Genomic DNA, 22200 nt, shown 5'->3' with positions numbered 1-22200 from the left:
ACCATTTAAAACCTAGCTTGCCTACATAAAATGGACTGCCTTATCCGTTGTGGATAATCAATCTTTTTGGATCAAATTACAGAGCCGTGGAAATCGTTCATTTGTTATTAAACAAAAAAGCCAGGACAAAAGTAGAACAACAAATTTTTAGCCCACGAAGGTACAAAAGCCGTGACAATATTCACCAACAGAACTGAAACCAAAAAAGGCAAACATAAGTGAATTCATCGATCATCACACCATCGCATCTTAGTTCCTCCCCCCTGCTTCCTTTGATTTGTTAAAGAACTCTATGCAATCAGCAACGGCCTCGTCGTAATGCGAATTCGACGAGTAATACGAGCTACAACACGAAGTCTTTGGTGGCTGATCGGACCGATATTCATCGCAAGATCTTGCCGTGGCCTGAGACACCCTTTTAGGCGGGACGGAGAAGACAAAGCGCAGTACAATCTTGCGAAACCGATCGAATAGCTTCATGGCGGAGAAATTGAACTTTTGAGAAGAAGAAGAAGGGGAAACCCCAGTTTGAGGGTGGTGGAGTTGGTCTAATTCAGAACCTGATGACCTTACTTGTACACCAAAGCTCTCTCTTTGTTGCCTGTACATCTCTCTCTCTCTCTCTCTCTCTCTACTGTGTAATTCTATCATTTTGTGTTGTGAAGAGTCATGCATATAAATAGAAATAGGGTTTTTTTTTTTTGTTTAGCATGAAGGGTGTCTAGACCTGCTTACGTAGACTTTGACTAATTCTCTCTCTGGTCTGATGAAAGTCAAGCGATAAAAGCAAAACCGGACTAGGAAATTTACAAGAGAATGACCTCTTGCAGCCTAGCTCAAAGGATTATGCCTTTGCTCAGAATCGAACTAAAGACTTTGTGTCTTTGTTGACTTCTTGCTGTCGTTTCTCTTTGAGTCTCGGGTAGCTTTTGTTTGCCATTGCCCCTTTTAATCTTTGTGTCATTTTCATAAATTAATATAATTTCTTTTGCCGAGCAAAAAACAAAGATCTTGTCAGAATCGAACTAAAGACTTGTGCAAGCAAGAGTCTAACCTCCGTTCCAGGTACTCTACAACTACTTGATTATAAACTCCTTTTAAATTTTTTTTTTTTCTATATACTAAAGGAAATTGAAGGAGCACATTGGGAAAGAAGAAGAAGAAGAAGATGTTGTCTCAACCATGTGCCCAACTCATTTGCATGGGCTTCCCTTGTCCACACAAAGTACAATGGTTTTAATTAGTGGGGTTACTGTTCAAAAAAGGATTAGTGGGGTTAATTCTTTGATTATCTTCAACTCTAAGCAGTGTTTTAAAACTAAAAAGTTTGGATTTGTTTAGTCCTGCAGGTGGGTGTGAAATGACTTAATTTTGATGAACACAAGAGAATTAATATACACCAAAAGCTACAACCAAATGGCATCCATTATACGAATAGAACCTGATTGATTAATGATTTAATTAATTGTAGTTGAGGGTTTAAGAGGAGTTCGAGAATGACTTTTGAGTGACTTTTATACATTAATTCCTAAAGGAACAGAACAACATCATTAGATTTGCAGAAAGGTGCTTTGAACTTGCTCAATTTCTGAAAAGTTAAAGAAATACTAAAATAGAATTGATAACTCTTTGATGATCATTCAAAAGGCCTTGAATCAAATGTGTTTTGGACTAACAGAATTATAGAGAGAGAAAAAAAGGAAAGAGAGTGGTGGGATGAGGGGAGAGAGAGAATAAATCTGAACTGTCCACTACACGTTTGGATGAGTTGCTAATTTGTTAGTATTTTGTTGTTTAAAAGTAGCTAGGTACTCAAAAGTAGTGATCCTATTATTAGAGTACTTTTGGGAATAGCTTCAGTGACTCAAATCCTAACCACAATGTAAAAATAGGTTCTCGACAATGCTCATCGATCCAAATCACATGCATGCTCTAGAACTTGGGGTCCACACCATTGTTAATGAAATAAAATAAACTATACTTTTGGAAAAGACCATCTTGTTATAATTCATAAAACAATTTTTATTCGGTGAGCCACGGCCCTTTCACTCGGCATTGTGGTATCACCAAGGTTGTCCCTGCTCGACTGGTGATCTTGCAACAAAGCTCCCTTCAACCTTCTCTCTTAATTTTGTTTACATTTGAGAGCTAATCTTTCATGATTCTTGCAACAATGAGTGTGAGTTTCCCCAAAAAAAAAATTGTCTATTGTTTAAGCACTTTATACAAGTTGTTCCCCAAAAAAAAAATTGTCTATTGTTTAAGCACTTTATACAAGTTGTTTCCGCTTAATATTAGACATCTAGTTAACGTATGCATGAAGAATGACTTATTTCGAAATCCGTGTTTTGTGAGTTTTAGTCCATTTAAACAATAGTAGAAACACAGCCTGATTCTTTCACTTGAGATAATGATCATTTTGGCTTAGAAACATAATAATGACTTATTTTGAATGTGTGGTACTTCTCCACTTTATTCCATTATCAATGCATGACCATATTTTTCCTTCGCTTCTTGTGACTGGTTGAACCAAACACTAGCTCTTCATAAAATAATTCCTTGTATATAAATCTTTAAATAATTCAGGCCCGTTCTATGAATTGAAGGTGATGTATTATGAGAAAATGAACTGTCTCGTAAAATAAAAAATAATTATTTAAAAAATAAGAACCTTAGCGGAACGGAGCCAAATAATCTCATTTTTCATATAATGACTAATCCAAATTTTATTTTATTTTATTTTTTGGCTATATGATAGGATGTTAGAATGTGTTAGATGGATGAATTACGAGCTAGTCCAGGCGATTGGCCAACGTTTTCAAGAACTCCAGCCCAATTTAAAAATGCACCATCAAAGAGAGGCCCACGCTTTCCTGCCTAGACTAAATAAAAATGGGCTACATGTTTACCAAAAAAATAAAAATGGGCTATATGGTAGGATGTTAGTATTTGTTAGTGAGCTTCAACTTGGTACTTGGGCCTTCAGTATGGACGCCTAATGAGTGGGCCGATACCTGGTAAACAAGCCTTGCGGTGTAACACTCCACTTCCTGCCAGCCCATTCAAAAGTTCCCAACCACGGCCCACAATGAAGGGCACTAGTTATTTTTTCCTATTCTTTATTTTTGTCTTATAGGAATGTTTTAGTTTTATTCAAAATTATTGGTGCATATTTTTTTAAAGACTTAAAATTCTAAGACCAGTAATGGAAAAATATTATTTTCAGGTTCTACTTCGTGGAAATGCTTTACTCCCGTTTTAAATTTTTTATTTTTTTGTAAAGTTTAGTAGATTGCACCCATGGTGAACTTTTCACCAAATTCAATGGTATTTTTGCAGACAACAAACGAAGTAAGAATCACTCTCTTAATTGACGATAATATGAGTAATGTAAGTCTGAAGATATAGTACATAATTTCCGATCAACGTGTTTCTGGCATGGTCAGCGTTCTCGATAAGTTCTAAAAAGTGAATGGTTCCGATAATTGTTGCGAGCACGAGAACGGCTCACAATTGGTCCAAAACTGGACCGGACTGGTTGGAAGGGAAACTGGACGGGATCCTCTCCCTGTTTGGGCATATGAATATATTTAATGTCGATTTCCATCAATTTCTTTACCCAAACACCTACATACTTGCGTTTAATATATAGTCTTATCGTAATAATAGGAACGATCGTTCAATTCTCAACCCACAAAAATTTAAACACAAACCATGGATATGAGCATTGGATTGGACTCCTTTGAGTAGCTATATAGTCTTATCAACAAGGATGGGACCAGGGGGGGTCTAGTAGCGGCGATCGCCACGACAATAATTTTAAAAAATGCAATTATTATATGTAAAAAAAAAATTATGCCCAACTTTATATAGTCTCGCCACTACTAGATTTTTTTAGTATACATTTCGCCACTGCTAGGGTAAAATCCTGGTTCCGTCCTTGCTTATCAACTACTGTTGATCATATGCTAGTAGTTTAATGCATGCATATAAATAGCGGGCCACAAGGGCAATGGTACAAGCTTGAGCCTTTTAGGACTATCCCTCTCATATCTATGCTGGGTTTGATGACGGGAAGCCCCTTCCCCAATCTTAACGGGTTTGATCAAGTAGGCATAAGATGGCAAATAAGGTCTCGTTTCAGAAATCTTTTTAAAAAATAAACAGCTTATTTTATATTTTCAAACTTAAAAACAATGTGAATGAAAAATTATTACTATTATTTTTTTTTACACCGCTTAAAAGATCTTAATGAGATCTATCAAATAAGATCCATATTGCTAAGAAAATTATTTGCGTAAATACATGATTTTTAAGCTTGAAATTACCTTTTTAAAAATAAGTACTTATTTCCATTTTTGGAACGGAGTCTAAGTGATTGACATACATGAGGTTGCTGATCGAATTTCACGGAGGCCAAACATTTACAATCTTGGGGCAACTGAAGGATTTGTTTAGTCGTTAACTTCAAGACCCCAGAATTAATTGAGAAACGCGCAAGCTGGACTGAACATGCATTATAAAATTACAAGAAATAAAGATAGAGGAGCAGAGATCTCAATTGGTGGCTACCAAAAAAAGGGAGATCTTAACTAAGAATACAGAATACTCCGTACTACTTAACATAAGGAACCATAGGCCCATTGTACTCTATCCCCCCAACCACACCATTCTTTGTTGAATAAAAGTATCATTTTTGAGTAGCTACGTTATAAGCATTGAAAAAAAATTGAAAATAGGCATTTTTTTTTTAATAAACGTATCCTCTCTCTCTCTCTCTCTCTCTCTCTCTCTGCATTTGTCCCTAGATGATTCCATGTGCACTTCATTATTTCTCTTCATCCTTGTATATATTCTGAGTGAGTGTAAATTCCATCCACCTGTGGTGGAAAACCCAAGTTTTCCACCACTATCAATTGGGGGCCCCACCGTGCATAGTTTATAGTAAGCTGAACCGTTAATCTTGTATGGCTCACAAAGTAGTACATCTTCACAAAAAATCAACTTTATCAGACATTGATAGGTATATAAAAATTTGAAGTTTGGTTTAAAAAATCGACGGTAGATAAGTTTAAAGTTAAACTATCCATAGTCGTCTATTTTATAAACTAAGATTTAATTTTTTATATACCTATGCATGTCTAATAAAGCTAATTTTTTATGAATATGTACTATTTTGTGAACCCTACAAAATGAACGATTTAGATTATTGAAAAAAACACACGGCGGAACCCGCAATGCATGGTGGAAACCATGGAGTTTACACCTAAGGTGGAAATAATTTTTTCTCATTCTGAGTAACCATTGATTAATTTCCTGGGACAATTAATTGGTAGGGACTAGGGAGTAGAGAGCAAACCACCGACAGGAAATTAACGGACCTAGCTAGCTAGTTTGAATTGGAAAAATACTCATTGAATAAATCATGATAGTCATAGACAAGACAGCTCTCAACTTAACTTAATTAATTAAACAATAGAACCTATTTTTGATTCTTTTTGACCAGCTGGTATTAAATAGTGGAGTATCAACTATATATTGGCAGACTTCGTCCCATAGCGGTTGAGAACGAGCTAGAGATTCTAGTAGTACTCCTACCATATAAGTGAGGACTCGGAACCTACCTAGGACAAAGTGTTTTCTCAAAAAAAAAATATTAAAAAAAATTGAGAACAACAAAATGTGAGTTGGTCTTGTGGATGCGAAAAATATTGTACTATAAGTGGGGACTCATCGAGACAAATTTGGTATAAGAGGCGGAAAAACCTGAACAAACACGATGGGGATGTTGCGCATTTAAAGGTGGTAGATTGTAAGACCCCGTCCCTTATCCGGTGCGAATGCCAAATTCTAGGACCATATAAGCGAGGATTTTGGAGCTACGTAGTCCAAGGATTTTTTTCTAAATGGAATATGAGAAGAACGAAATCGTGCGCTAGTCATGTTACATGCACATTCATTACGTACGCATGACGGGAAGACCAAACAATATTGTATGAGGCGGGCACTATGCATGTTTTAAAAAATTATCATTAATTCAAGGGGATATATGTTGAGAAGAATTATAAGGATAAGTGTGTCTAGTCTAATACACCATTTTGGTTGTAATTATAAGTCAAGTGGAGAATATCAAAATAATTAAAGACCTCCCTCTTCTTCAATTTGAAAATGCCACTTTTGTATCAATAGTATTGGTTCAACGAATCAATATTCCACCTTCCTCTTTTAATTTGAAATCTCTTCTCTCTTTTTTTAATTTGAAATCTCTTCTCTTTTTTTTTAATTTGAAATCCCACTCTAATTTGTCCTGCCATTACATATCAATTAATATTGAGCCCACCCACAAAAGTGGCCTTTAGAAGCATAGAAACCGTACGTTTCTTTTTTTCGTGCATCGGAAAGCAATTTTTTCGAATTGATGTTTGAGCTCTTGGCCTTATTGGTGCTACATGAGCATTCAAATATTTTTTTTACCACTCTTTCATGCGTTATGTTCCTAAATCAACCACACAATTAGGCAAAGAGTTACACACATGTGGGTAACTTTGCGTACTAGGAGGACGATTTGTCAATTGTATTTTTTTTATTGGTTCGACGGTTAATCACACATCGATTAATTACCTTCTCGGTCCGGTCAAAGGTCGTCCATCGACGCCGGAATGCACAAGAATTTTTTTTCTTGCGACCTAACCCAAGTATCGAATCCTGGTTAATTGTCAGAGGAGCCAACCCAAACCAATCGAACTTACCCTGCGATTGATTTGTCAAATGTCAATCTCTAGTAGTTTTTTTCTTTCGAACGAGAAGAGTAAGAGGGGTTTATTGGGGTGACAATACTTTTGTAGACGTGATCAAAAGATCATGTCGAGCCTAGCACACCGCACTAGGGAAAGAGGCGAAGCACTTGCTTTTGTTTGATGGGATCAAATTCTTAAATCATAAGTTGCAAAGGGACCACTCCCTAATTTTGATTGGATATCTAAGGGAATTTCTTTAATATTAAGGGATCAAACATGTCATATCGAAGCTATTCACATAGTAATTTTTTGCTTCTCCTAATTTTTTCATGAAAGGTGGTAAAGTCATAAGGTTTCGTCCTCCAAAATACTAATAGTAGCGGTCGCACTCTGGCTCACTTTCAAGACCGAAATTCTGGGTCCATGTTCGACTGTCTGCCCAATGAAGTCGTTGGCATTCGCCCAATAGTTAACTCTAGAATTGTAAGATTAATGAAAGGCCGGCAAGTGTGCATAAACTTGTCTGAATATTCTTATATAAAAAGAGATTGTTGGTAGATGGACACGCATGCATGAGCAAGCACTCTCGACATCAGAATCCATAAACTACATCAATAATCATGAATTAACAAATTACATTGGTTGCATTGATCATCATAAATTTCTGAAAATGGGTAAGATTTAATTACATTTATGCACTTGCAGCAGTTGAGCTAGACCATCAAACCAAAAACTCTATAAAAACGAGAAAAAAAAAACCCTATAAACATACAATAATTTATACAGAGACAGAGATGGGTTAGCTACAAGATTTAGCTAACCCCTGAATTATATAATATAATCTGTTTGGGTATTACAAAAAAACCACTACTCCACAAGCCAAAAAGACGTTAAAACCACTAATATTGTTTTATTAATTACTGTTTATATTATTAATCGTAAAAACCGAAACCACTAATCAAGATTCCACAGCTTTGTAGATCACAACAAAACAAGGAAGGATAGCCTTTGGATTGAAAACCAACAACTCCTCCAGATTGGAGTAGATCCCGGCGTGGCCAGCTACCGAGTCGTACAAGCCGGGAGAAACGACACAATCCTCGTCCCCCGCCGCATCATCCGCCACGCGCCGCACCCGTCCCGCCACCACACGGCACACGATCATGGCCCTCCGGTCGTCGCCGCAGCCAAGGCAGTCGTGGGCCCTGCCGCTACCAGCAGTGGTCCGCACTCCCTTGCCGTCCGATGACGCCTTGCCTTCAATCAAGCCAGAAAATTAGGGGAGTAGACCAAAATTTAAAAAAAAGCAAAATGATAGGAGTAATAGTTTGTAAATATTAACAAAGGAAGTACTGAATAATATTTTTGGGGTGATTATATTTATACCATACAGCTATCATTTAAACCTTTATAATTAGGCTAGAAGCTTAATTATAATTAGTTAGATCTGCTAGGTGAGACCTTTTATTGGGATAAAAAAAATCGCCATAATTTTCGAATTCGGAAAATTGTAAATGGCTAATCTCAATGGATTTCATGCATGGGAATTGGGATTGCTCACTACTTAATTTTCATTTGAATAGATTGACTAATGGAAAACCTTTAAAGAAACTTTAGAGATTCCATGATTGAACTATTTAAAGGAACTTTAGAGATTATTATACGGGTGCAACTCCTTTGCGATCTGTTAATTAAACAAATGTACAGCGCTACCGAGGCAAGTGGAGGCCTTTTTCACACCCATCAACAACCGAACTAAAACTCGTTTATGTTTAAGATATTGTAAGTGCTTTTAGACTTTTATCAATACAACTTCTCACTTTTGTCAAAAAAAAAAAAATAGAACTCAATCTCGTTTATGTTTTAGATATTGTTAACAACATTGACTTTATATGATTGCAATAAAAATATACAGTATCTTACAACCAATAAATTTCCAATAATGTACTATTATTCTGAAGATAAGTATTGTTAAGAAAATAATTAATATTCGATGGACATGATTTAAGTGGATCCAGCAAAGACTCATTTACGACAGCAGGGTCCAACGAGTTTTCAAAGACTAGGGAGGATATGTAAATGGTAACACTAACAACACAAGCACTTAAAATAATTATTGTTTTTTTAATTTACCAATGTTTTCACACATAAAAAAAGGGTGTATTCCAGTTTAAGTAAATAAAATGCTAAAATCCCATTATGCAAAAATATGCTTATGGAGAAAATATTTTTAACCGCTGAACCTTGAATAGTCGTTTACAGAGTCAATCTCAACTATTCAAAAATATTCTGGAATCCTTCCCCATAAGGGTTTTATTAAAATTCGGATCATCCAGAATACTTTTGAACGGTTATGATTGGTTGCTCCTGTATAGAATTTGTTTACGGCGGAACCGTGAATAAGTTTCTGTCCATGAGTAGGACAAACTTAATTCACATACGTACCTTGGAATCCGTGCCGGATAATCGTGCACACGCCGCAGCCAGGTACGGCGGCGCAGAGGCTAGATGAGCCGCGCGCGCCGAGCGAGCAAGAGAGTGTGGTGCAGTGGAAGCGCAGCAGCTCGTTACCATCGGCGGCGCACCTGGGATTTTTCTTGGTGTTTGAGGTCGCACGGACCTTAACTGCGTCTCTGCAGTCCTCGAACCGTTGGATGGTGCGCTGGGTGTTGTGGACCTTCAGTATCCGTTCGATCTTGCAGATCGGGCTGTCTTTCTTGAGCCAGCTTGATTTGAAGATGATTTCTACTATGTTCCGACCCGAATCTTCTGGACCCAGCTCCGAAACTGGACCATGAACGAATTCTAATTAACAAGATACTCATGGAAAGCCCCACGAATTAGTCCGCAAGGTGAGTTTGTTCCCTAGGTCGCAAGAAAATAAATTTTTTTTTTTTTTTGAATCTGTAGGTCTCGGCATCAATAACCTGCCTTTAACTAGACCGAGAAAAGAATTGAGTCCAGTTCGATCTGTTAAGGATCTTAAAGTACTTATTTTTTGTTATATAAGCCAGGTCACCCTCTCACAATTCGTTAATTTAAAAATAAATACTTATTTTAGTTAGTGGATATATACCCTTAATAGTTCAGTTGCGTGTAAGATTTCCAAAAACACTATTTAGGAAAAAAGAAGAAGAAGATCCTTTTGAAAAGAGTCCAATTCCACATTTTATTTCTAGGGTACAAATTTCCTAGGCTATTTATTCCGTTTGTCGGTGGGGTCACACATGATGAAGGATTTATCTTTGGAAGGTTATGATATGAGCTATAGTATAGAATTGCAACACTTTATGTGGGGCTAGGTTACATTTTCGTACCAAAGGGACAGCAACAATCGAGTACTATGCTTTACGGGAAAATTTATTCAGTGGTATTGCTCCATGAAATCAACCGCAAAAATGAATACTCTGGTCCAAAGAATTGATATCAAGAAAGCTGTTCACAAAGTGGGTGAGCTGTATGATCCAGATTTATATATGAATCCTACAACTCAAGTAAAATCGGTACACTATTTTGAATCCCAGGAGCTTGCTGACAGCCCTCCAAACCATAATAGACGGTTCAAATTTCATTTCATTCAAACAAATATCAATCGTCCATCTGTTTAATACCGAGATGAAATCTGAGCCGTCCATTATCAAAATTGGATGGCCCGAGATGCGTCAACACACTTGCGGGGATAGCAAGCTCCCCCAGTTTACTATTTCCTTATTGCACAAATTTCTTGATCCAAATTCATTTTACAAACATATTCTTCAGCGCGATTCTCAGACAAAGATCTTATACTATTTCAGGCAGGAAAACATTTACAAAGATCTTATTATACTATATTAGGCAGCTGAAAAACATTTAATGTCGATTGACACCTTTGTAGATGTACAAATATTGTAGGGCCGTTGGTAAATTTTCGTACAATGCTCACATCGGTGTAGAGGTCCCACACCACAAGAGTCCAATTTCTATACGGATGGAATTAATTGGTTGTGTTTTACTCAGTACAATAGTAGTCCCCAGCAAAATGGGTGATTCCCAGACTACCACGTTGCATTCCGTACGCAAACACCCACTATTTACGTAACGATAAACTATGCAATAGAGGCGTTATTTATTCACTTTGTTATTCACTTTGTTGGGTGATTAAAAGACAAAAAATAATGCACATTACATGTAACAATCTTTTATTTGCTGGGAGCACCTCATGGTACCTGGAATACCCAATATTAGCCGCAAAATGGGGGTCAAAAAAGTTAAAAGGTAATCATTGGTCAAGATTACCCTATTGACTGAAAACTACAGTAGTGATGATCAAGTAGAAATTAGGTATTGGATTTCATCAAAGAAAATTCTAAAATCAGCTGAATGGATTGACAATTTTAAGTGTGTGAATGTGTATTAAATGGTATAAAAAGTACACAAAAATATATATATTTCTTATTTTTTAGTGTGCTTATTATTAGCCCAGTAAACTGACAATAGCAAGACGTTCTAACAAAACCAGTATTTATGAGAAGAGACAGAAATTACCAGCATGCCTGACTGCCTGATGAAGCTCCAAGCTTTCCATCTTGGGGAAAACCTCTCCACATTCAGAGCAAGCACAAACTCTAGTCCTCGGAGATGGAAACCTGTTTTCCAAAATGCTCAGAATTACATTTAATTAGTATTTCAGGAACAAAAAATTAAAGAGCTAAATAAACAATGCCGTAGTATAAAGGATTCTGCCCCGTTTCGGTTTCGTAAAAAAAGAACTTTTAAAAAAGGAACGTAATTTCAAGCTCAAAAATTATGTATTTACGCAAATAATTTTTCTATCAATATGGATCTTGTTTGATAGATCTTGTTAAGATCTTTTAAACGGTGCAAAAAAAATTGATATATTATTTTTTATTTTCTTTATATTTGAGTTTAAAATTTCCTTCGTTTTCAAAAAGAAGGTTAATAAAAAAAGAGTAAGGGGACCTATAACAAAAAAACTCGTACAAATATTGGAAGGTTAGCAAATTAGTAGACGTTTAGTCTTGAACTCAAGACCATGGTCCATGGTGAACTTGGAACAAACACTCCATCAACTGGCCAGCTTGCAAGTAAAGTACTAATTTCTTCTAGTTGATATGTTCATCGGTGAATAAATTCGCGTAAAAATATCTCATGTCACCATTTTTATCATCGAATATTTTATTTGAAGATTACATTCAGAAATTATAAATGAAAAGTATTTCATGTGAGGTTACATATAGGCTAGCATTCATCCCTTCCATATACAACCTTCGTCTCAAAATAAATGTTCGGTCCGCAAAACAAGAATTTTAAAATAATAGTACATTTTCTCCCCAAAAAAAAATCAATTTTTTTCATAAATTAAAAAAACTCATAAATATCTATTAGTAAATTGTTGAAAAAAGTTAGCATTTTTCTTGAAAAATTCATATTATTTTTAAGTTTTCATTTTACAAACCGAACATTTATTTTAGGACGAGGAGAGTACAACATTTTCTACCAAAAATTTTCCCTAAAATCTTTTTCTACATTTTGCATACAAACCTGCTAGGATCAAGGCTGGTGTGACACTCATAGCACCCGGACAACTTCCTCAGCTGCATGCCTCTAGAAGACGACGATGTCGTATGCACCACCCCACCGCCGCCGTTCGATCTCGACAAAGTCCGGCTCGACGCCGACGACCCATTACCCGCGGAGGCCTTGCGGCCGAGCAACCGAGCTTCCTGCTCCACGGTACTACTTTCCGGCGAGTTATCCGCCCTGTGAACCACCCTGGTGTTTCCATGGACCACGTCCCTAAAGCTGCATATGGAGCTGCACGACCCCAGCTTGGCCGAGGTGGCCGGCCCTCCGCCGCCGCGGACGGCGGCGCCGGCGGCTGGGGCCCTGGAAGGGTCGTGGATTTTGGACCCTTCGATCTGCTTGCAAGTGAGTAGGTTCTTGATTTGATCCCATGAGGAAGGTTGCTTCGGATGATTCTTTCGCTTGCGGTTCGAGTGGTGTGGTTTGGACTCCGCAGACGGTGCGATAGTGAGAAGTGCCATGAAAACGAGTGACAGGAAATTGAAGAGAATTGATGGGAAGGGAGGTCTCTCCTTCATATGGAGGAGAGAGAGAGAGAGAGAGAGAGAGAGAGAGAGAGAGAGGGATTTGGTAGAGCGTCTTAGGAGGGGTTCGATCGAGATGGGTAATGGGGAGGCAAATGGGGGTGGTGGGTCATTCTTTTCTTTAGTATTTTGTTCCATTTGCATCTGTGCTTTGGCATAATTTATTTAAGATCGAGGATGCTTTTTGGTATCTCCAAGTTGCTTGAAAGGGTCATTATTGACATAGTATGTATAGCAACCCAAGTTTAAAGAGTAAATTGAAATTGTACCTTTGAAATTAAGTCGATGTGCGTGTAAATTGATTTGAACAACTGAGTTATAAAAATAAAAAAAATAGCCGGCATATTAGCATTACTGTGTGGAAAGAAATTCGTAAATATGATTGAGATAAGTTTTTTTTTTTTCTTCATAAAAGGACCCGATTGAGAGATAAATTGTATTTTTATTAACTTAAGATCTCGACGTAAGACAGTGTTTGTATTTCATTAAATAATCCAGTAGATAGCTAAGTAAAAGGTTGTGAAATTTCATGGATTAATTATATCCTTTAACGTCTGAGGTGATCACGTCACCATACGTTGTGTTTTTGTTTTAAACTATTCGCTACGTCAACAGTTAGGTTAAGGTGATCCAGTTCCTTAATTTGTCTAATCGATCACTAGCGACGTACTAACTAATTAGTGGGCTATAACTTCTTTAATTTGCAAAACAAAAAGACACTCAAAAAAGTGCCTTATCTTAATTAATTACTAGTTCCCACGAAAAATCCTAATACAAATTGTAGCACAAGGATACATAGGATTGAGCTGCTGCCATCAATTATTTCATCGGTTGTTTTCTCTTTTTAAATGGAATGGAAGTATAAGGCTAATTTGGGTCCTCAAGTCAAGGAACATGTTTTGGTGCCGGGACCCATATCCCACGTGGTACCCGCTCGGTCCATCTGGATCGTCTAATACACTTTTAGATGGCTCGGATTGAAACTTTTTCTCTCCTCTCACCCCGACACTTTTTTCTCTTCAAATCCGAGCCGTCCAAAAACGTAATAGACGGCTTGAATGTGCCAAGCGGACACCATATGGTACCCACCCGGCATTGAAAAATTTTCCCCAGAACAGATTCCAAGAGGTAGCAAAAGAAAAAGTGCAAGAGTCAAATGGAGTAAGACTCAGAAAACTGACTGCTCATCACCTACCATACACCTCCCAGTGCCCATCTCTATCCATTTCACTATATATATGTACCTAACCCCACCTTGTGCTACTTCGACTATCTGTCCACAGCTTCGTCTTCATTACCTGGAACGCAAATCGTTCCGAAAGAATGAACATGAATAACGAAAAAAGACACATGCATGATTAACGCCTTTCATGTCGTCTTAAATCTTCGGTGGGCCAAATTAGCTGGGTTCGTTTGGGCTTGGCGGACCACCAGCCTCAACAGGCTTGGTGCTTGGGTTGAATCGTGCGTGTCAAACCAGCACTAACGAGTCGCCCGGCACCCTGACCTCTCGCTTGGGCAGCATGGTCTGAACTGAATCGTCTCGAGTTGGGTTAGAATCGACCCAATCCATAGGTATGAGATCCGAGCATATTGCGTTTAGGCCGTTCGGCCATGTCAGCATAACCACTTAAGGATTGATACGTCATCAATTGATTGGTTTACGTGATGTGACAGATTTAACAAAGCTAAAGTTGGTGTTAAATGTGGCACTAAAGATGGCGTGCTACGTAAAACTTAATTTTGCCGAATGGTAAGTTTGACAGCGACTGGGTCAGGTGGACTAGCTCTTAGTTTTGGAACATAGGAGGCTAGCAATTGCAATTAGCCAGCGACTCCCTTGTTCTCATCACATGTGGAGTTGCTTCCAATTAGGAAATTGATAGTTCCAACAAACATATTATCACTCCATGGGCATTTTTGTCTTTTCACCAGTACTCCTATTTGCGTCGTGGAGTAACTATACTGCTCTCGTTTGCGTCAAAAGTACCCTCGTTGCATTTTCCTTACGGCTTTAACTCAGGTGTCCGAACCAGCTTATGCGCCTCAATTTATCATGAGAATCAATCTCACTGTCCACTTGTAAACGTCCTAATTTAAGTCAAAACAAAGTTCTGTATGGACAAATCGCTAGTAATTTTTTACTTCTCATATTACGTACCTTAAACATATTCCTAATATCATTATGCCCCACTGTATATTACTCTCAAAAAAGCATCTGAATCTTTTATTAGTGGTTAGAAGTCAAGAGTTTGGTTCGGCCTACCCTAGCTAAACAAAAGGTGTTTATTAGAAACCCAACGCCTCTAGTACTATCTGATCCACCAAGAAAATATATAAAATGCCTAAAATTAATAATTAACTTTTCCAAATGCCTAAAATTAATAATTAACTTTTCCAAAACAAATAAAAACTAATTATGGTACATCATTGATTCCCACAATTAATGTTTATATAATTAAAGGCAAAACAGGATGTTCGATCATGTGCCTAGTACAACTAAATTTCTTGCTACTTTATTCATATGAATCATGCACTTCCTATATATATAGAAAAATTCTAAAATCAGCCCAATGGGCTGACAATAGTAGGTGTGTAAATGTATATTATAGGGTTTAAAAAGTACACAAAATATGTATTTTTCTTATCTTCTAGTGTGTTTATCGTAAGCCTAGTAGGCTGGTAATAGCAAGACCGATATATAAAATAAGCCTAATACCTAAAACATAATTTCTGCCCCATAGCTTTCAACTATATATCTAGTAGCTAGATCCTAGGGTCAATGCATTACCATGTGATCGAAAATAAAAATCCTTCGAATTTTAATTACAAATCGTGGTAGGTTTTTTCTTTTCTTTTTGGATCAAGGATCGCGCGCGGTGCCTTGAATTACTATTCTATCCACACACAAAAAAACACTGACTCATTTTTTTTGTCAGCTAAGAAAACTTCATTTTCATAAAGATGAATTATGAAATCAATACAATAGGAAAAAAAAAATGCATTGAGAGAGCTTCGAGGGAGACCAAAACTCTCCTAGTGCTGCAACTAGCAAAACCTTTTGGTTGGTTGTGACAACCACAATGGAGAGGCATAGGGTGACAAGCTTTCGGTTGTTGCTTGATTGTAGTGGCGTAGCCAGGAATTAACGATAGTGAGGGCACTTTTTAAACACACTTCAACAAAAAAAAATCATAATTAGCAACACCAAAATAATAAAAGAATGCTTGTGCTAAAAATAATTATAAAAAAAAAAAAAAAAAAGCTAACACATTTACTAAGGAAGGTAGTAATTTCATAAACTATCAAAATAAATCAATTGTTTGAATTGTCTCAATGGACCAAGTCTAATAGCAGTTAGATACACAATAACTAAAATGTTAATATTTAGCAATCTTGATCCAATAAGAAAAAATGTGCTTTTCTTTTCAAATTTTATGCTTAAACCTCTAATTTCGTAACGCGTTGTGAGTTCTATCGATAAAGACAAGATTACTTTCAAAATAGTGAATAATTAATGAAGTATAATGCATATAACCCATGGTTTAGCCACTTACAAGTTTGGACATTATGTATTGAGGAGTTTCAAATGGTGAGTGGTGACTCTTTTTAATCAAACAACAAAATGTATTAAAGTAATTAAACAAAGAATAATTTCAGAAGCCAATTACAAGGAAAAAATTCAAAATCTGGAAAAAAAAAAAAAAAAAAGAGTGTTCAGTGGGGGCGCATGCCCCCGCTCGTCCTCAAGTGGCTCCGCCACTGCTTGATTGTGGTGGCTCAAGCTTTTGGTTGTGTAATCAGCCCTTTCCTCAATGTGTATTTTTTTTCCTTGTTGTTTTTGTAAGACTAATTTTTTATTTAGTCATTGTGGAGGCTCACATATTTTATATGACACATATTGATTATGAGTTTAATAGAATTCTCCATATCTTTATTTATTGTATTGGTCAAATAGAGAAGTTGTTTCCTAAATAGACTCTACTTTGATGGGAAGTGATTATAACGTTCATTAAGGAAATCGGTCCTCTCTCTGTCTATAAAAGAGCATCTAGGGTTCCATCAATATTAACGTGATATTCTAAGAGGCTAGAAAGTAAGGCAAGGGAGAGAAACCCGTCTTCCACCTAGGGTTTAGTGCTCTAGTAAATTATGGTTGCTATAGTCACCTTACTGGATTGTTCAAGTTCCGCATAAATGGATACGGGTACGCTGTTCTTGATTCTATGATTTTCTGCTTAATAATTGTATTGTGATTATCATGATAGTTCTAGATCCTGGCATAACGTAGGGTGTTAATTATCTAACCTCACTAAGAATAAAACTTACAGCTTTTGCTTAAAAAAGAAAATTTCTAGAGGTGAGACGTAGGTTAAGAATTTACAAGTAGCAATAGGAGGAGGAGGGCATTGTGCGCTCTTTAGAGACGGATCTAGGAGTATAGTCTATTGGGGGCACCTGTTATTCATAATAGAGAAACTTCATTATTTTTAGTCAACTATAGTAAGATCACACATACTTTAAGTTAAATTATGTAAAAATGAGCACAAAATCTCAAACAAAATTTTAAAGTAGTATGTTTTAAATAAACATCGACAAGTTTTCGAATGATTGAGCTAGTTTTGTTAATAACTTTATTTTGAAATATTTTTCTTAGATGGTTAAAAATAAAAAGAATCAAGAAAGAATACCTCCAAATAGACAAACAGGCTAAACAGCTCGTAAAGAAACAAGTATAAATGTATCATATGATGAAATTCAAACATAAAACTAATTCTATATGTGTATTTTCGAGATATATGCAAGTGTGTATGTTTATATGTTAGCACACTTTTATAATTATGATAATTTATTCAAAAATATAAAAGAAATATTTTAATTTTGAATGAGGGTACGCGTTCGAGTGGGGGCACGTGCCCCTGCGTGACCCCCTTTGGGTCCGTCCCTGGACTGCTCTCCGAGGCTCTTTCAATGCTTTTCTTTTCTTATTGGGGGCACGTGCCCCTGCGTGACCCCCTTTGGGTCCATCCCTGGACTGCTCTCCGAGGCTCTCTCAATGCTTTTCTTTTCTTATTGTATGAATTTCATTTTTTATCCTTGTGATGAATGAAATTTTTTTTACCGATCAAAAAAATAGCAAAAACTTGACGTACCCCTCACCTCTCGATTATTTGTAGAAAAACAAAACAAAAGAAAACAACCAAAATAAAGATAAATAGTTGAGAAGATACAAACTAAACACAAGCATCAATATATTCCCCAACCTACGCCTGTCAAATTTGTTGTGGATCATACGGTGCAATAAGGTGACTTTACAAAATTATTAGGTGGACTTGACGGTAATTTGACTATTTTCATTGAATGTTCATCACATGGGTCCTTCACGTGGAAAGTCGTGAGTAAAATCTCTAATTAATACATTGCTAGTAATAAAGTGGTATAAATAGATAATTACTTTGGCCCCATGCACCCAAAGGAATATTTTATGAATTGTTTTTGAGAGATTTAGTGATAAGTCCACTATAGACATTTTATAAAGGGTTAATTTTAGAAATAGTCCCTCTAGTTTGCATGCAATTTCAATTTCGTCCCTCTAGTATTAATTGTGTCATTTTTAACCCTATAGTTTATATTTTATCTCAATTTGGTCCCTCTCACTGACGGTGTTATTAGAACTAACGGAACTCTGGGGCAAAATTGACATTTCACTCGTAGAGGGACCAAATTGAGACAAAATGCAAACTAGAGGGACTGTTTTAAAAATTTTACATTTTATTTTTGATTTTGCAAAGACAAACTCATACCTAATATCTTTCTCACCTTAATTATTTTTCTCTGATTGAATAATCAAAATATATTTGGGGAAATAAAAATTATTATTTTAGAATATAATACAGATAATATTATGAAATTTGAAAAGAATACCTTAGTTAAATAACTTTGCATTGGGTTTTTTCTTTCAATGGATTTATCTTGATTTTTACAATCCCATTATGTTCTTTTTTATGCTATTAGAAAAAAGAAAAATGTTTCGCAAAAAAATGTTTCATCGCAACTTTTTCCTTATTCACCAAAAAAAAAAAAATCTCTATTTTCGCTATTAGAAAGAAAGAAAAATGTTTCATATAGAGATTAACAAAGTATTTCAACTTCTTTTTTTTTTTTTTTTTTTTTGTAATCGCATAGAAAAGAACATATATAACGGGATTGTAAAAATTAAGATAAATCCATTGGAAAAAAATCGATGCAAAGATATTTAACTAAGGGATGCTTATCGAATTTCATAATATTATCTGTAATATATTTGAAAATAAATTTTTTAATTTCCTCAATACACTTTGATTATTCAATCAGAGAAAGATTTTAAGTGTGAGTTTGTCGTTGCAAAATAAAAAAAAAATGTATTTTCTAAAATAGTCCCTCTTGTTTGTATTTTGTCTCAATTTCATCCCTCTAAGAGCGAAATGTCAAATTTACCTACGAGTTCCGTTAGTTTTAATAATGCCGTCAGTTAGAGGGACCAAATTGAGACAAAATATAAACTATAGGATTAAAAATGACACAATTAATACTATAGGGATGAAATTGAGATTGCATGGAAACTAGAGGGACTATTTCTAAAATTAACCCTTTTATAAACTCACAAGAAAACCTAATAGTTATGTAAAGTCACAAGTCCACACAACCTAAATCCTAGGGTACCCTATGAAAGTGTTTAAATTACTAAAACCATATAATAGGAAAGTGCACCCTAAAACCCTATAGAAGTGCCTAAACCGGTCCTAAGGTGCCCTACGCTCGGGTAATCTATCATACCCTATAATAAAAAAGTGCACATTAAAATCTTATAAAAGTGCTTAAACCCTAAGGTCTCCTACTCTAGGGTACCTTAAAATGGACTTGAGACCTTACAAAATTAATAGGTGGACTTATGAGCTTATGAAGTTCACATAATGGACCTAAGACTAATTTTCTATTTTTTTTTATATTTATAGTTTTCATTCTTTCTAAGAGAGTATACATAATTTTTGGCATAATTAAATTATCTTGAAAAAATTTACTCTAAGTAACTACGTAAATTAAATTTTGCGCGGGTAAAGTATGCGTAAAATGTACTCCAATTTACTACATGTATATCACGTGTTATTGATTGATACAACTATTTCAACAATATCACAAGATTTCTTTTTCAATTACCCAAACAAAAGTTCCATATATAGACATTAAAACTTGAGAGAGTTAAAAGTTAACATTCAAAAATAATTTATAATTAAATCTCCTCTCTAATTTGCTGCTCTTTCTGGCTCTGGCCAAAATAAATCACTTTCGCGGACTCGTTCCGAATACTCCCAATCGAATTTACATGTTCTTTGGACCGTTGAAAAGCTTGTGATGAGGTCTACTTTGTAACTCAAGCGATTTGAATCCAAAATATTTTGGACGGTAATTTGACCTTTTTCATTGAATGTTCATCACATGGGCACAAGGTCCTTCACGTGGAAAGTTAATTATGAGTAAAATCTAATTAATACATTGCTAGCAATAAAGTGGTAGTACTAATATACAGGAGCGTAGTTATGCGGACTACATTGAAATTAATGAATCTGGGAATTTTTTGAAGTAAATCTAGGAAGCATTGACTTTTTATTGTAAGGTAGTACTAGCAGTTATTAATACTGGATCCATAGGGAAGCATTGACCTTCTTATGTAACAAGGCAAGTCTACCGCCTTTGGACCCATATTTGATTGACTATTCGAAATCAGTAAGTCTAAGCCCATCGCTCTATATTTATCGCTCCTCTCATTGTCTAAAAGTGTTTTGAACAGTTCGAATTTAAAAAAACTCTTCCAGGAAAGTCCAGGGAAGAGTTAAAAGAAATTTTTTTTTTTTAAATCCGAACAATTGATTGCCGAGACAAATGGTCAGATGTTGAGTAGTGAGCATAGCACCGCCGATTCAAAATTAAAGATGGCTAGCTACCGGTGGCGGAGCCATGATTGAATTTCGGGAATTGCTCTGTTTTGTAGGAGTTCAAATTTTTTTTTTTTTTTGCATGTTGTCCGCAGAAGGGTGAAAATGGAAGTTATTTGTACATTCACATAATCAAACTTTGTTGTGGTCATGTTTTTAATTGATAAGAAAAAAAAGAAAAAGAAGGAAGAGGCAAACTCTCTTGTGGCGATCTCCAAATAGGGATGGAACCAGATTTTTGTAAATACGGGGGCCGAACTATGAACATTTTGAAATTTCAAGGTTCCAAAATTATGGTTTGTTTATTTTGGATTTTGAAGGAGATTTTTCGGATAATGAGTGGAAAGAGATAGAAAAAAAATAAAATTAATAATTGAATGTAAAACATTTGGGAAACCATGCACAGAGGGGATTTAAATAACACTCAATACAAAACACAATATTTAGGTGCTCTTAATAAACAAAAAAAACAACTAATGTTAATACTGAAATTAAAATAATAAAAAAACCCACAACTGCGCGGAAGCCGTGACCCCATACGTCCCTTCCTGGTTCCGTCTCTGTCTCCAAATAAAAGTCATTCAAATAAACTCTCTTCTGATCAAAACTATTTATTTTGTGAAAAAGAAACTCATATGCCCCTTCCTAACTCCGTCTCTGTCTCCAAATAAAAGTCATTCAAATAAACTCTCTTCTGATCAAAACTGTTTATTTTGTGAAAAGAGATCTTTTCATTATGTGTATAAAATATGAAGTTATCCGAATACTAGTCGATGTCTGACCGGATTTCCTTAGTTTAAAAAAATTAATTGTTTGAAGCAGCTACTACACCAAATGTAGGAGCAAAAACGAAAACAAATCGTCGACAGCAGGGTTCGAACCTGCGCGGGCGTAGCCCAACAGATTTCAAGTCTGTCTCCTTAACCACTCGGACATATCGACAATCTGGCTACACGTTCCAAATAATAATGTATTTATATAAGGTTTTAAACCAGGATTTAAGCATGATTTTATTGAGGAGAAGTGAGGAGGAGCTTGAGGACATCAAGCCTGACTCTATGAGAGAGAGAGAGGGGGGTACGACGCAGACCAATCTGGTTATTCGGCGAAGCATTTGGGGTTGTCGATCAAAGTGGTACACAACGCAAGAGAAAGCTACGGTATATTCGTACCATATCAAAGTTACACATTTTTAAGTGTGTGTTAATTTCGTGTGCATTACATATTTGTTCGGTTAGTTACAGCTAAGTGTTCACTTCTTTTTTGCCAGGTTTCATTTGATTTGTTGTGGAATCGTGGATGATGGAAAAACCAGCAACACGCAAGGGTACTGTACCTGTGGCTTAAACATGTATGGTTTGCATATTTTCGAATTATACTCAT

The 22200-nt window shown here is 36.0% G+C and overlaps 1 protein-coding gene and 1 non-coding gene across 2 annotated transcripts; both read right to left on the bottom strand.

The window, feature by feature from the left end:
- Positions 1-7514: 7514 nt before the first annotated feature.
- Positions 7515-12883, bottom strand: LOC131334456 (uncharacterized). Its single transcript, XM_058369473.1, has 4 exons — positions 12279-12883; positions 11262-11362; positions 9183-9524; positions 7515-7994 (listed from the first exon to the last, which is right to left on the bottom strand). The coding sequence occupies exons 1-4, from the start codon at positions 12836-12838 to the stop codon at positions 7696-7698; spliced, it is 1302 nt and encodes a 433-aa protein (XP_058225456.1). The 5' UTR covers positions 12839-12883; the 3' UTR covers positions 7515-7695.
- Positions 12884-21677: 8794 nt separating this feature from the next.
- TRNAS-UGA (transfer RNA serine (anticodon UGA)) lies at positions 21678-21759 on the bottom strand. Its single transcript has one exon. It is a non-coding gene; the product is annotated as a tRNA-Ser (tRNA).
- Positions 21760-22200: the final 441 nt, after the last annotated feature.

The sequence above is a fragment of the Rhododendron vialii genome, chromosome 7a, assembly GCF_030253575.1.
Source record: "Rhododendron vialii isolate Sample 1 chromosome 7a, ASM3025357v1".
Lineage (NCBI taxonomy): Eukaryota > Viridiplantae > Streptophyta > Magnoliopsida > Ericales > Ericaceae > Rhododendron > Rhododendron vialii.
The sequence above is the reverse complement of the archived record's forward strand: the minus strand, read 5'-3'. Positions and strand labels throughout refer to the sequence as shown.

Coding starts and splice junctions, on each gene's coding strand:
- LOC131334456 (XM_058369473.1), bottom strand. CDS start 12,838: ATGAAGGAGAGACCTCCCTTCCCATCAATTCTCTTCAATTTCCTGTCA. Junction 9,525..11,261: donor TCAGGCAGTCAGGCATGCTG/GTAATTTCTGTC, acceptor TTCATGGTCCAG/TTTCGGAGCTGGGTCCAGAA. Junction 7,995..9,182: donor TATCCGGCACGGATTCCAAG/GTACGTATGTGA, acceptor GCTTGATTGAAG/GCAAGGCGTCATCGGACGGC.